The sequence below is a fragment of the Ctenopharyngodon idella genome, chromosome 10 (genome assembly GCF_019924925.1).
Source record: "Ctenopharyngodon idella isolate HZGC_01 chromosome 10, HZGC01, whole genome shotgun sequence".
NCBI lineage: Eukaryota > Metazoa > Chordata > Actinopteri > Cypriniformes > Xenocyprididae > Ctenopharyngodon > Ctenopharyngodon idella.
The window spans coordinates 22,015,085-22,030,998 of record NC_067229.1 but is presented as its reverse complement, the minus strand read 5'-3'; the positions used below and the strand labels follow the sequence as shown (position 1 = coordinate 22,030,998).

The 15,914-nt window shown below is 34.9% G+C and overlaps 1 protein-coding gene and 1 long non-coding RNA gene across 2 annotated transcripts; both read right to left on the bottom strand.

Moving 5' to 3' along the window:
- Positions 1-199: 199 nt before the first annotated feature.
- LOC127521555 (receptor-transporting protein 2-like) lies at positions 200-2,276 on the bottom strand. Its single transcript, XM_051910898.1, has 2 exons — positions 2,039-2,276; positions 200-952 (listed from the first exon to the last, which is right to left on the bottom strand). The coding sequence occupies exons 1-2, from the start codon at positions 2,182-2,184 to the stop codon at positions 610-612; spliced, it is 489 nt and encodes a 162-aa protein (XP_051766858.1). The 5' UTR covers positions 2,185-2,276; the 3' UTR covers positions 200-609.
- An 8,303-nt stretch (positions 2,277-10,579) lies between these two features.
- On the bottom strand, positions 10,580-14,642 carry LOC127521019 (uncharacterized). Its single transcript, XR_007932262.1, has 4 exons — positions 12,776-14,642; positions 12,537-12,650; positions 11,887-12,094; positions 10,580-11,329 (listed from the first exon to the last, which is right to left on the bottom strand). It is a non-coding gene; the product is annotated as an uncharacterized LOC127521019 (long non-coding RNA).
- Between the last annotated feature and the right edge of the window lie 1,272 nt (positions 14,643-15,914).

Here is a 15,914-nt window from a genome sequence, read left to right as displayed (position 1 = left end):
GATCACGAGAAAACAAGATAGGAAAAAAAAATAATCCATGGCCGTTTAGGGCTTCCGTAGTTTTCTCAAGATTTGTTTGTGTCCACATTAGGGGTTTCACGACTACTGATTTCTCCTAATTGGTTTTTCTTTGAAACAGTACTCGAGTACTCGTGGTTTATGTTACCATTAAAAAAAAAAGACATAAAAAACCAATAGCTTGTGTCATTCATTCGGTGTTTATTAATCGACTGTATATGTCTCTTACATGTATTAACGTGTATGTAACAATAACTGCATACATACTAAATATTAATAAAATGTATTTTAACAGTTAGGGGTATTATACAACATTAGTCTAAACAACAACAGATTTGTTCACATCACTTAGATCATCACTGGTTCAAAATAGTTTATAATAGAATAAGACCCAGGAACGTGTCTAACTCTGCAAAATCAGGACGTGAAGTTATGGTTATTGCGTGCAAAAGTACTCAATGGCTTCTGACAGCGCTGACTAGTAGTTGAAGTAGTCAACTACTACCAGACTAGTCTATGCAAGACCTAGTCCACATTGGATACATCATCATTATTTGAACTCATTATTTGAAATTTGAAATGAAATCAACCTCAGTTGGCCTGACTACAGATGCCAAGCCGACAGGCTTCACAATGAGCACTTTCATGCGGCCCATTAACTCTGCCTTCGAACACTGAGGGTCTGTTCTTTTCACCCAGGTTTTCTTTGTAGCATCTCACACGGATCTTTTCAACTAGTCTCCCAATCAGCACATCAATGTTTTCCACTGGAAAATTTGGATCCTCCATCTGAGCTTCATTGCACCTCCTGCACATTTGTTTGAAGCGTCGCAGTTTAATGGTTCCATGTTTCCTTGCTGTGTCCAAGTGGAAATGGAACACTACCTGCACTCTTTTAGACATCCAGGTTCTTCTACAAAGAGAACACTTGAACCTACATATTGAAATGGAGAATAGATAAGTTTTTCTACATTCATTACTTATATTTTTTTATATTTAAAAAAAAAAATTATATTTTTTTAATAATTAGTTGAAATGTTAATCAATAATGTGCAAAGTGGTCTATTGCATGCGTCAGCACAAGTTGTGTGATTCAGTCTTTTGATTCTGATTCAATGATTCAAACCACTGTTTAGATAAAATAGACCAGTGAATTTTAAACAGAGATTTTGGACAACATTTATTACAATTACTTTTAATGTATTTATTATTTGGAATTTTCCAAAATGTAAAACAAAATGTATTATGCCATTACACACACACACACACACACACACACACACACACACACACACACACACACACACACACACAAAAGCATTAAAAGACAACATTAGAATGGAAAAAACATTGGTAACACTTAACTTAAAGCCTTTATGTGTAATGTATTATAAAAGTATTTTTAATGCATTATGACTTTTATTATTGAATTATTTATTTATATTTTATTTTATTATGCATTGTATGGTCTCATGAATATTTGAATAATGAATAATTGTAACTACAGTTATAATATAATACTTACGTTTTAGAAAGCAAATAATTGTCTTTAGAAAGTATAATGCATTAAAACACACGACAAACAACCAGTTATAAGATATAACGGATACAACAAGGAATATGCAAATATTATAATGCATTTTAGCTTTGGTTACAGTTATTTATCAAAAGATATAGTGCATTATAACATACATTATGAATGCCTTTCTAAGGCATTATACATAAATCTTAATAAAACTCCTTCAACTGATCATTACCATTCTGCGTGGACCTCTTAATGTGTATGTTTATAAGACAGAACATGATGTGTATATGTGCAATTGTAATTAGAACTGATAACTGTGCATTTTTATACTGCATTAAACATGACATATCCATCCGGATTAGATTCTTTCAATATTATGAAGAGTTTAAATGAAAGGAGTCATCAAAATATCTCCATACACCATAAAGCCTAATATAAAACATATCTTGAAAAGAATGTTCGGTATATTTTATTGTGGTAAAGTTGTGCTCTTACCTTGCAAAGGAGCCAGAAATGTATTGGTGCCAATCACAAGCTTGTTTGTGTGGCTCAATAGACTCATTGATTGTAATGTGCCATGTGTCCCCGTGAAGTTCACTCGCATTCGCCTGTAAAGAACTTTCCCACAACATTGATGCCATGTCTTTGTACTTACAGCACTGTTATGATGTTACCTTGTGATTACCCACTAAATATATACTGTACAGCTAATCTCTCACTTCACAAGAAACAAAACTGAAACTTTCAAGCAAGTATCTGTTTTCTGCAACACAAAAGTGAACATTGCTTTACAAGTCAAACAAGGTGCTTTACCAGATGTTTTGAGCTTGCCATAACATTACAAACTGTATTATAATGCACTTAACCTAAAATAATGGACAACTGTAACTACAGTAACTATAACACCATATCAAATAACTTTATTATACCAGATAGTAGTCAAAGCTTTTACCACTTTAAATACCCATTATTTTATTTTTATGAGTTATTTTTGAAATAGCAAAAATAAGTTGAAAACTAATTGTCTAATCAGTGTGAACAGTCAAGAAACTGTGTGAAGAAAGTTACATAAAGAAATGGTTGTTATTGTTTTACCTCCTCCTACTGGACAACATGGTAGCCTACATTTGGTGTGTATGTTCTTCTCTGTTGCATTTTCTCATTTAAATGTGTGCAATCCAATATCAAGTATCAGATCTTAGAAGTCTCAAATCTCAATAAGTAAGGGATAATGCACAGTCAGATGGTCATTATTTAAAAAATAATAACCAGGGTTAATAACCAGGTTATTCACAAAACATTTTATCTTACCACTAAGAGTTCTCTTAAATAGCAGTAAAAGTTTTTAGTTAAGAGTTTTCTCTTAAAACCTATTCACAAAGCTGCTGAGACCAACTTTTACTAAGAGTATAGAGAGAAGTCTTAAGCTAAGAGAAAGAGCAGGGTTGACCTTGTTGCTATGGATGATGTCAACACGCTTATACTAACTATGCACACAGTGATTGGCTGATAGGGGAGGGGTCTCTGTCAGTGATTTATTCATAGAAATATTATAGAATGAGGTATCATGTTGCCATATTCAAATAAAGATTTTAAAATAAAAATATTGCCAAATTCAAATAAAGATTTTGGCTAAATGTAGGCTAAATGTCACTAATTATACAAGTATATGTTCAGCTACTTGTCAGCCTCTTACATGTCTGCATCTTGAGAGATTGCAAAATTCAAGTGACAAATGATGCATATATTTTATAAACAAAGTTGGGGAGGAGCACATTCAAATGGTCTATCTAATGAGCTTGAGAGGAGGCATTTACACACCGCCGACTCACCTAGTTACCTCGACAGTTTTCTGCATCCCTCCAATACCTCAACTCCTCACTCTCTGCTGGTTCCTATTCCAGGATACAGGGGAGTACTCTGGGTTTGGGCTAAATTCCGAGCTCGGAGCCTCCCCTCAGACAGCACGGGATCGGGAAAGGTCCACAAGCTGGAATTTGAACTCGGGTACGTGAACTGCCTACAAGGCTATCAGCACCGACGATAGGATATTAATTTCAACTTGACTGCAATGTTTTATTCTCCATCATTCTATACATTTTGCCTGTACATAAATAAACATTTATGTTATGTCATCGCAGATTAAAATCTATAAATCAAAATATTTATTGCATTTATGAAGAAAAGGCTCATCAAGGCTCTACTGCCTATTGCCTCAGTGTCTTTGGGCGGATTGCTGAGGCAGGTTGCCGGCAACAACCATTTTAGGATTATTTGTGATTTGTTCTCGGTGACTTCTCCTAACTTTTCAAGCATTTAGGAGCTAGTTTTAGCACTAAAATGCTTTGTGAAAAAAGAGCAAAAATTTAGGAGTCCTAAATTTAGGACTGACATGCCCATTATTTTTAGGCGTTTATCCTAAATCGGCAAGTTAGGAGCTACTTTTAGCCTTAAGATTTTTTTGTGAATACAGCCCAGGGGCCGTATGTATAAAATGTCTCAGAAATGCTCTTAAGAGTAGTCTTAAGCTTTGACTTAAGTGTCAAAAAAGAAATTCTTGATAGTTTGGTCCGATGGTGCTGAAGTTGTAATCAATATCTACTGCGTTGAGTGAAGAAATGAAGACGACCTTGCGCTGTTAATTTGACCCTGTTGTTGAGGAAGTTGCGCAGCACGATCTACAGAAGTCACACCTTTCAGTTTTTTCTTGACCAATGTGAAAGGTGCAATTCTCTGGCGGTAGAGTTTTTTTGTTTGAAAGTGACCTCATTTGCATGAGGGGAGTAAGCTATGCAGTTTTATCTCTGATAAATATAACAAACAGACAGTGCACAACATAAATGAGTACACCCCTCTGAAACTTCTGAAAGTCAGCAATTACCATTACTTAGAAGACATGTTAGGGTTCTTTAGAGATATAATGTTCCAGCAAGTCTCCTTAATCAATTACCAAAGAAGCATGTCAAAATTATTCAGGAAAATAAGATTTTCTTATTAAGGTGATAAAATGTTGTGTAGCAAAAATGAGTACACCCTCCTAAAAGTTACTAACTAAAATGAAATAAAAATTTTCTGGTGTAAGTTTAAGGCAATGTTTGATCAACAGGTAAGTATGTTGAACCAAAACATTTAAAGAGAGCTGCCAGAAAAATGGAGTGCAGCTGGAAGAAAACAAAACTAGAAATTTTTCACATTTCATGGAGAGAATGATTGAGTACAGAAAGGCCTTAAAAAACACTAGATCTACTTATTTATCAAATCTCTTAGAAGAAAACAAACACAACCCTAGGTATTTATTTGATACAGTGGCTAAATTAATGAGAAATAGACCTTCAACTCCTGATGTTTCCAAACAGCACAGCAGTAATGACTTTATGAACTTCTTTACTTGCAAGATTGATAATATTGGAGAGAAAATTGTAACCATGCAACCGTCTACTACAGTATCACATCAGACAGTGCATTGTAGTATCCCTGAGGAAAAATTCCATTCTTTCGTTGCTATAGGAGAAGAAGAATTCTCTAAACTTGTTAAATCATCAAAATCAACAACATGTATGTTAGACCCTATACCGACTAAGTTATTGAAAGAGATGCTTCCAGAGGTCATAGATCCTCTTCTTAATATCATTAATTCATCTTTATCAATAGGATACGTACCGAAAACTTTTAAGCTGGCTATTATTAAACCTCTTAAAAAACACAACTTGATCCTAGAGAATTAGTCAATTACAGGCTGATCTTGAATCTACCTTTTCTGTTAAAAAGAAAGTAATGGTATCTGTGAGGATTTCCAATCAGGATTTAGACAGTACCATAGTACTGAGACAAAAAAATCTTAAGGCTAAAAGTAGCTCCTAACTTGCCAATTTAGGATAAACTCCTAAAAATAATGGGCATGTCAGTCCTAAATTTAGGACTCCTATGATGGTTCAAATCATACTTATCTGACCGTTACCAGTTCGTAGTAGTAAACGAAGAGATGTCATATCGATCACAAGTTCAGTATGGAGTACCGCAAGTCTCAGTACTAGGACCATTGCTTTTCACTCTGTACATGCTACCCTTGGGAGATATCAGTAGGAAGCATGGCATTAGTTTTCACTGTTACGCTAATGATACTCAGCTCTATATTTCTTCGAGCCCTGACGAAACTTACCAATTCACAAAATTAACGGAATGCATAGCTGATATAAAAAAATTGATGACCAGTAATTTCTTACTACTAAATTCAGGAAAAACAGAGATTCTAATTTTTGGACCAAAAACTTCTTCACGTAATAACCTAGAATACTGTCTAACACTTGATGGCTGTTCTGTTAAGTCTTCGTAGTCAGTTAGGAACCTGGGTGTGCTCTTTGATACCAATCTCTCATTTGAAAGTCACGTTTCTAGCATCTGTAAAACCGCATTCTTCCATCTTAAAAATATATCTAAACTATGATATATGCTTTCAGTGAAACATGCGGAACAGCTAGTTCATGTGTTCATGACCTCAAGGCTAGATTACTGTAACGCCCTACTGGGTGGTTGTTCCGCTTGCCTGTTAAACAAACTCTAGCTGGTCCAAAACACAGCAGCTAGAGTTCTTACTAGAACCAGGAAATATGACTATATTAGCCCGGTTCTGTCAACACTGCATTGGCTCCCTATTAAACATCGTATAGATTTTAAAATCTTGCTACTTACTTACAAAGCACTAAATGGTTTAGCTCCCCAGTACCTGATCGAGCTCTTAATGCATTATAGTCCTTCACGTCTATTGCGATCTCAGAATTCTGGACAGTTGATAATACTTAGAATATCAAAATCAACCACAGGCGGTAGATCCTTTTCCTTTTTAGCACCTAAACATTGGAACAGTCTTCCTATCACTGTTCAGGAAGCAGACACACTCTGTTAGTTTAAATCTAGACTAAAAACACATCTGTTTAAACTTGCATACACATAACACATTATCTACTTCTATAATTCAAATCATGTAAATTGTTAGGCTGCATAGATTAGGTCAGCCGGAACCGGGAACACTTCCCATAACACCTGATGTACTCGCTACATCATAAGAAGAATGGCGTCTACGCTAATATTTGTCTCTCTCTGTTTATCCCGAGGTTTACCGCAGCCTGTCAGATCCAGGGCTATCCAGATGAGATGAAAGACCTGCATCTAGACATGATCATAAAGCAGCCCTGACGTTTCAACTAAACTATCCCCTGCGAAGGCCTCCTTCCCTTTCCTTTCCGTATGTATAGATAAAACGTTGTCAAAATTATTCCAGTTCGCATAGATCCGCGGACAACTAATTTTTCTGTATTATGCGGACCAGACAAGTAATTTGGCAAATATCACTTTTTAAAAAAGACCAAGCTTCTGCGCACATACACACTCAAACACGCAAACCTAAAGGCTAAACACGTAAATGAACGGCATTAAAGGTATTCGTTTTTCAGTAGGAAAGGTGTCATTTAAGTGGCCCCTAAAGTAATAATTAACAATATTTACAACAGAAGTGATTCAATCAAAAAACAACTTTAGCTCGATATTAATTTTTTTTTCTTAGCGCTGCTGTAAATCCAAAACAATCTATTTCAATTAATTTTCCTATTGTCACAGTGAAGCTGCTTTTCACAATATGTATTGTGAAAAGCGCTATATAAATGAAAATGACTTGACTTGACTTAAAGAGAAGTAATTTCTTGACAATTAAAAGTTTTATATAGCCCACTGAATCATTCTCAGACTTAATGCTGACAACAATGGAACTACTTGGGAGAGGACTGTCAGGAGACTTATTTCTTATCACAAAAGAGGACAGTGGTACATGAGGGATTTTTTTGCTAGACAAAGAGCAGGAGAAATACCAAGCTAGTGTCTCAGAGCCAGCAAAAGCTATGAAAAGAGTGACTGTTTATCTCACAGAGTAAGATGCAGCCTGCAGAAATTACATGCATGGTTGTTGTTCTCACTGGAATTACCTACTGTAGCCAAAGCACAATAAAGTCAGTTAGCCATTTCCAAAGCCCATATTTACAAAATATAGATTCTGGGAATCAATAACTCTGGTCTCATGAGACCAAATCAATCATTTTGGATCTAACAGTATCCAAAATGTTATGGTGTTGCTAGAGGAGGAGTACAGTGAGAAGTGCCTGGTTCCCACAGTAAAGTTTAGTGGTAGTAAAGCTCTTAAATAGGGATGTATGAGTGCTGAAGGTGTGAGGGAGTTGTGCTTTATCAACGCTGTCATGAATTCCCACACCACTGTGTAATTTAATACACAAACTTGAAACAGAAGATGTTACCCTTTCCTCATTCCCTGCATTGTTGGGCATTTTTTCAACATGGCAATGAGGATATGCATTCTCCCAAGGTGAAAAACCTTCTGTGGACATGTATTGCACTCAATCTTAACACTCTTGAGCACCTGTGGGGGATTGAGCAACACTCCCTATTAAAGATCAGGGCATTTAAGGAGCTCATCATCCAGGAGTTAAACAGGACAGATGTGACAATTTGTCATGAATTTGTACACTCCGTGCCAAGAAGGGTCAGAGTAGTATATTCAAAATTATGGAGGGCATACTAAGTACTAGAATATTATACATTTCTTAAATTAAATCTAGTGTGTACTCATTTCTGCAATCCTTAATTTAAACAAAATTGGCTAATTTACTTATTCTATGGCTATTAATGACATATATGTAACAAGGGCAAAAAAAAAAAAGAAGCCTGTAGTCATTCCTACCCGCCATTAGGGGGCACCTTTGCGTATAGGTGCAGTTGCACAACTAAAGAAAGAATATGCGTTCGGGACTGAAAATAGAGACATCACGGAGCACACGAGAGCTGAAGTGCGGTGGCATATAACACCATTTTTCTGGAAGAAAGGAGTCTGTTTGAATCTGTTTACTGTGCAGCTGTGGCAGGTGTTGATCGCACGGATTACGTTATTCTCCCGAGTGACAGATATTGAGCGTGAGTGTTCGTTCAGTGTAATCATTACATGTTGTTTGAGTGTTCTGTTGTAGTTTATGTTGTCATTTTGAGGGAAAAGTGAATAGTAATTCTTTCGTTTTTTGATAAATGGTATCAGAGGGGAGAACGAAGAGAGGTGAGTGCACGTGAATTGTCAGCTGCGTGAGGTTTATATTGTGGTGCAGCGCGTCATAGAGTGAATGTTATTTATTTTATTCTTTAAATGCTTATGTTCACTCCAAGTAAATTGTTTAAGAGCTGTATACTGTTTTTGACATCGATATTCATTCAACTTTATTAATAACTTATCTTAAGGGATAAAAATGAATATAATGTTAATGCGGTAACACTTTACATTAAGGTTCCCTTTGTAAAGGGTTTATAAAGGTGTTCATTAATGAGTAATAACTCATTTACAGATGCATAATAAATCATTTATAACCAGTTATAAATACATGAATAAAAAGGCTGGCTTTTACTCAATACTTGCCAAATAGTGAGCCAGTTTTAACTCACAAGTTATAAATGCTTAATAAATGTATTTATTAATACTTTTTTCTCCCCTCAAAACCAGATTCAGGATTATCATAATGTTAATTGTTATATGCAATTGTTGACTGTTATAGTGAGGCCAAAGGGTGCTGTATTGTTTTTTTCCCCTCATTATCCTAATATGTCTTGTCTTTTCGTGCATGCTGATGCTGGTCATGATGCTTAACCACAGCAATTCATAAAAGTTTTAGATGTATTGGTCCATCTTTATATCCTCCAAAACACTAAATGCAAAAAGGGTGATTGACTTGTTTATTCATGATATTTTATTAACGAATCAATTTCTTCCAATAGTAGTTGTACCAGCGAACCTCAGGGTGGACACCAGTGAACCATTTATCGATGAGCTAGAAACATTAGCAATCTGTGAAAGTGTGCTTGAATACAAAATGGGCACCCATGAATCATTTATTTTTTAAGTTTAATTTTTGGCGTTTATGTCTTTACTGCTTAGGATAGTATAGGTGTGATAGGAAAGGAGAGAAGGGAATATGATTAGCAAAGGACCTCAAGCAGGGATTCAGACTTGGATTATCTGAAGTGAAAGTGCGCTGTATTGGAGAGCTTGCCCACAAGCCTGTGGGTCTGATGTGTGAACCATTTATTCATGAGTTATAAATGTTAGTAACTGGTGAATAGGAACATTAATGTAAAGTGAAGACCTGTGAACCATTTATTAATGAGTAATAAATGTTAGTAACTGGTGAATGGGAACATTAATGTAAAGTGAAGACCTGTGAACCATTTATTAATGAGTAATAAATGTTAGTAACTGGTGAATAGGAACATTAATGTAAAGTGAAGACCTGTGAACCATTTATTAATGAGTAATAAATGTTAGTAACTGGTGAATGGGAACATTAATGTAAAGTGAAGACCTGTGAACCATTTATTAATGAGTTATAAATGTTAGTAACTGGTGAATAGGAACATTAATGTAAAGTGAAGACCTGTGAACCATTTATTATTGAGTTATAAATGTTAGTAACTGGTGAATGGGAACATTAATGTAAAGTGAAGACCTGTGAACCATTTATTAATGAGTTATAAATGTTAGTAACTGGTGAATAGGAACATTAATGTAAAGTGAGGATCTGTGAACCATTTATTAATGAGTTATAAATGTTAGTAACTGGTGAATAGGAACATTAATGTAAAGTGAGGACCTGTGAACCATTTATTAATGAGTTATAAATGTTAGTAACTGGTGAATAGGAACATTAATATAAAGTGAGGACCTGTGAACCATTTATTAATGATAAATGTTAGTAATCTGTTATAAATGTTAGTAATCTGTGAAAATGAACCTTAATGAAAAGTGAACATCAGTGAACTGTAACTCAAAGGAAACCCCAAAGTATAATTTATTTAACATTAATTTAATATTTTTAAAAAATAACTCCTGCAAAGAAAAAAAAAAGCCTCAATGGGCTAATGAAGATGCCTTGTGTGCAATTGTTCCAATAATTCCAATATAATTTATTTTCATATATTGTCATTCCATTTTCACTTTTTCACAAAATATTCTGTTACAGTTTTATATAGCTACATACTTAAACATACAAGTACATCAACTTGCGACTGGATTTACATTGCTTTTGTTTGTTTGATGTAGAATATTGGCAAAGTTTACAGATCTATGCATCCATGAGTTTTTTTCAGCAAAGACAAGACAAAATTATAATCAATAGATGACAGTTGAAATGTCATCATGTATAAAGCCACAATTGTATACCATAGAAAAAAACTTTTTAACATCACTAGTAAAATGAAAGGGGGCTGGGGTGTGTGCTTTACAACGGATATGCATGCAAAATATCTTTGAACAGCTGCCCTAGTAACCCATCAGGATGTTTTCTTCCTGCCCAGTATGACCACTCAATAACCGCAAGATGCTCTGTTAACAACGCCTCAGTTCTGTTTCCCCTTTGTCTCCAGATGTGTTCCTTAAAAGTTGACCATGCTCTTTCTAAATGTTGTGTATGACTTACCTGATTGAGGATCAACAAAACACTGACTGTGATTCACAGTACAGTGGATGTATCCCATATTTCCTAAGGCATTCCTGTATGTCCTCCATTGGTCACTGATAATGGTACTGCCTTGCTTCACATGCTGTCTAATCAGAGGCAATAGGTGGTGTCTTGACCTTCTTTCCACAAGTTTCAGCACTGGTCTTCTTCTGTCCTTTTTAACTCACATCATTCCGAAGACCCATTTCTTTCTTTGCCAGGTTCTTCCAAAACGCCCACGGGCATACTAAGTCCCAAACATTTCCAGAAAAATTAAATAAAACAAATAAACAAATATATAAATAAAACAAGTCATTTTGTAGTAAAACTCTATAGTGGTGGGTGATAAAGCATTTAAATCAGTTTACTGCTAAAAACATTTCTGTTAGTAACTTCACTAAGAGCATTCATGCTCTCTATCTCTCTCTCACACACACATACACAGTGTGAGATATTCTAGAGTTATCCATCAAAGTTTTAATAAAGAATTTTTGGTGTGGAACTGCCTCTTCAGGTGAGCCCCAAGCCCCTTATTTTCTGTTTCTAGCAGCATTTTGGAATCACATTTCCTTAAACTGGTGTATATTGAGATTTTTAATGACCAACAATTCAATAATATTGTGGGTTTTTTTTTTTAGATTATATCACTCACCACTATACCTTAACATTTAAGGAAATTCAATTACAATCATATGCATGTGCAACAAAATTTTTTGAACATAAACATTTGAATTCAATCTTTTTAAAAAAGAATAACTCAGCCAAGAATTAAAATTTTGTCATCAGCATTGTTAAACAACTAACCTTTCGCTTATGTCGGAAGCTGCTTTCATCTATTATGACAAATTCTCTTCTTCCACCCACACAAACTTTATTCCTTGCTCTCAGTCTTTCCATTGAAATAATGCAGACGTTCCTTAATTTTTTTGCCATTCTGCTTAGTGTTCTACTGCTTCCAGCAATGCCATCACTGATTAGGTCAATCTGCCTGAGCCTGAGCCCTTGTGAGAACCTGATAAAGAAATAATTACTTAATAGTTCTCAGTTCATCAACAATAGTTTAAGACTTCAGATTCAAAAGCCTCTAAGTGCCGTCTGAAATTTTCTTCTAAAATGAGCATTTTTATCAAGGTCATATGTTTAGGTTCAGTAATTTCACTTTAATGGCAATTAATAGGTCATTTTCATTGCCATTAAAGTGAAATAACTGAACATAAACATACAAGCTTGATAAAAATGCTCATTTTAGAAGAAAATTTCAGATGGCACTTAGAGGCTTTTGCATCTTAAGTCTTCAGTTATTTTTATGGCATCAGGCATTCACATACAGCAGAGACAGACAGAGAGACAGAGAGATATATTAGATAGATAGATAGATAGCAATTAATAACAACTATTGTCATGTCTGTGGGTGTGCATTCAATTGGAGAAAATAAGAACACATGAAATAGTACCTGTAAATAAATTTCAACCACTGGAATAGAGAGCACCTCGAATTCTCAAAAATTGACCCTGTTCTGACAGTCCGATTACAGGTTTGTCCAGGATGTCTTGAACTTTTACAATTCCTGTGATGAAAAAGGTCACTGTTTTGGTATGTTAATGCATTAAGGAATTCTACAACTCCTAAAGAACATGATAGATAGATAGATAGATAGAATTTCATATCACAGAACCTTTGAAGTGTATTTACCATAAGCAGTAGTCATTTTTACTGGTAGATTTTAGCTTCATGTCTCTCTTGCAAAGAAGGCACTTCATCCTCTTCTTCAGGAGTTTTTTCTTCTGCAGCCACCTAATCAACTTTATTGTTTTCTTTTTTGTTTGTCTTCCCTCAACATGGCAAAGTAACTTTCTTGGTAAAGACATGGTATCTTGAAAAGTAAAAAACAAAAAAAAAAAAAAAAAAAAAAAAAACACTTATTCAGCCTCATGTTTTTACAGTAATGGACATATTTTTGTAATTTATTTAGTATTATGACTTATTAAGTGTTACCAATCTAATTACAGGCTTAATATAATGCTTAACTGACAGTGTCGAGAAAGAATAAAACAAGATGGACCCACTTTATATTAAGTGTTCCCATGATTCAATGATTCAAAAGATAAATGATAATTTTTCGCGAGAGCTCATAATGCAATTTAAAAACAACTTACGATCCAGTGGAGTCCGTCTCTGCAGGTGTAAAGTAGATGACTCTTCAGTGTCAATTTTAATTAAGTAAAGCTGGACTAAACACTAAACTTGTGCACAATCATAATTAGTGCGCTCAATTCTACCCATCCCCCAAAGGTTTCGTTAAAGAAAAAAAAAAAAAAAAAAAAGCAAACGTCTGATTGGCCCATTGCATGCAATCAGTCATTCCCATAAGACATTTTACTGGTTGTAAGATTTCAAACAGAGAAATGCAGATCATTATATAAACGTAAATTCCAAGCCAACATTTATATTTGGGCCATATGGGTTATATTCAAGTGGCATTCCAAATTGTAAAAGTTACACAGAAAGCAAAAATATCAATATATCAAGTTTATACGACAAGAATATTCGCCTGTTAAGGAGGGGTAATGATACCTCATTGGTCCTCATCACGTTAAGTCCACCAATAGGCGCGACTCCCAGGAATACGTCATATATTCGCAATTTTCAACTCAGAGCCGTTAACGGTCAGTTGTTTCAACTGAAAGGACAAACGGCGCGCATTTGCCTGAAGTCATCCTCGTCTGTCGTTAAAGCTTTAAGGTAAGTTGGACTGTAAGCAATAAAGAGAAAGCAACAGGCGTTTTAGGCATGCTATTGCAGAATTCAGCTTACACTTTTAGTCATTGTTCATTTAATATAATACTTATCTTTTCCAAAAGAGCCAGCATAAAGGCAATGGATGAGGCAAGTTCAGTCGGCACTTCTGCCCCTCCCGAAAATGAACGTCCAAAACGAACAATTAAAAAAAGAGAGATTCCAGATCATTTGATGACCAAATCTAAAAAAGTCAAGACGGAAGGTAAGTACAAGGGTGGTAGTTTACCAATGAGATGTAGGGATTCAAAAAATGCACTGAAATTGTCACTTTACATACGTTTTAAAATATGTGTAAATAAGTGTAACGTTAGTTTTTATCCGATTTCTACAGCCTGCCAAAGGGCAACCAGTCCACAGGTATTGTTTTATACGCAGTTTTAAATGTTCCCGAAAGTTCCACCGTCACACACATTTTAACTATACCACGTGGGTGAAAGTACTACGATATATGCAGAAAGCATACTTTTTGTGCTCAAAAGGACTTTAAAATACAAAACAGTAGGTCTAATTAGGGATAGATCCATTTCCCAAACCATAAAAATAGAATAACATTTGAAAAGTTTAAAAAGGCCTACTGCATGCATTTCAGTTTGTGAAAATGATAATATTAAAGACAATTACAAAATGTTGTATTTGTTAAATACAGTTTGTTTTGCAACATATATTATTATTTTGTTATTGTTTATTATTTGCAAGTGTTACTATTTTGTGTTTTTCATAGCGAGATTATTCTTGAATTGTATTCAAATTAGCAGGGTTGTTTCAACATAAAAACATCAATTGAAAAACAAAAAAATACAAAAATGTATTTTTCATAGATAATATGTGAGATTTCAATCATATTTTGACCATTTTGACACAAACACACACACACACACACACACACACACACACACACATTTTTCCTAATTTAATGGATCAAAGTTTTAAGCTATTTTCTTAATTTTATATTTAAACTGTAGATTGCTCAAAGAAGTTGGCGCCAACTGCTGAACAACTGATCAACAAACACAAAAGGGAGATTGACCTCTTAAAGGAGCGGGTCGAAGGTCAGAACAATGTAATCAAGGAACTGCAATCTGAGCGAGATTTTCTGAGGCAGCGGGTTGCATCTCTTACAGCAGGTGAGTTATGATGAGTAATATGCATGGTGATGAATGAGACATATAATGCAATGATGTAAATAAGATTTTAATTTTTAGATTCATTGCTTATAATAGGACTTTCAGTGTGAGTGAGCTCAGTCAGTTGCACCATAAATGGAAGTGTTCTTTTCACAATTGGAAGAAAAGCTTGTTCACATGTACTGCAAAGTTTCAGGAGTGACAAATGCATAAATACTAAATTATTCACTTGGCAACTCCTGTAGTAACTATGCTTAACAGTGATAACTGTAGCAAGTTAGCAACGGACTGGACAAGCCTATGTCAAAATAAGTGTTGTAGTGTAAATGCAGAGCAACACACCTGCAACAGTTACCTTAAACAAGAATAAGAAAAAAGGTCTGTTGGCTGAATATGTTTTTCATGTGTCCTTTATAAAGCAATGTTTAAAAAATAGTTGATTTTTTTTTATTGAAACTAAAAATATTTAAAGGTATCTAATACGGCTGCATGATTAATCGTATTTTAATCGTGATAACGATATCTGCTTCTCTCAAATGATGAAAAATAATCGTCACGATATTGGCCCGCTCGTTATTTCAAACGTGTTTTTTCTTTGGGATACTCTTGTGGTTGCCAGATGCAAAGAGCTTAAATCCCCCAAATAGAGCTTTTCCCTTAAAAAGATATACTTTCTGAAAACAAACATGTGCACTGCAGTTTAGCGATCTCCACAGCGAAATTCTGCTGCAATGAAAGTGTCATACTGCCAGTCTTTGTTTCTTCACATGCCACTCGTACTATTTGTGTGACTAAATCTGCCATGATCAAACCTTCAGTGATGAATTTCAACAAATGCAACACGGATCTCCACCTTACTGTTTGCAGAATGCACTTTTGCAACCTACAATTCAGTCTTGAAAATGAAC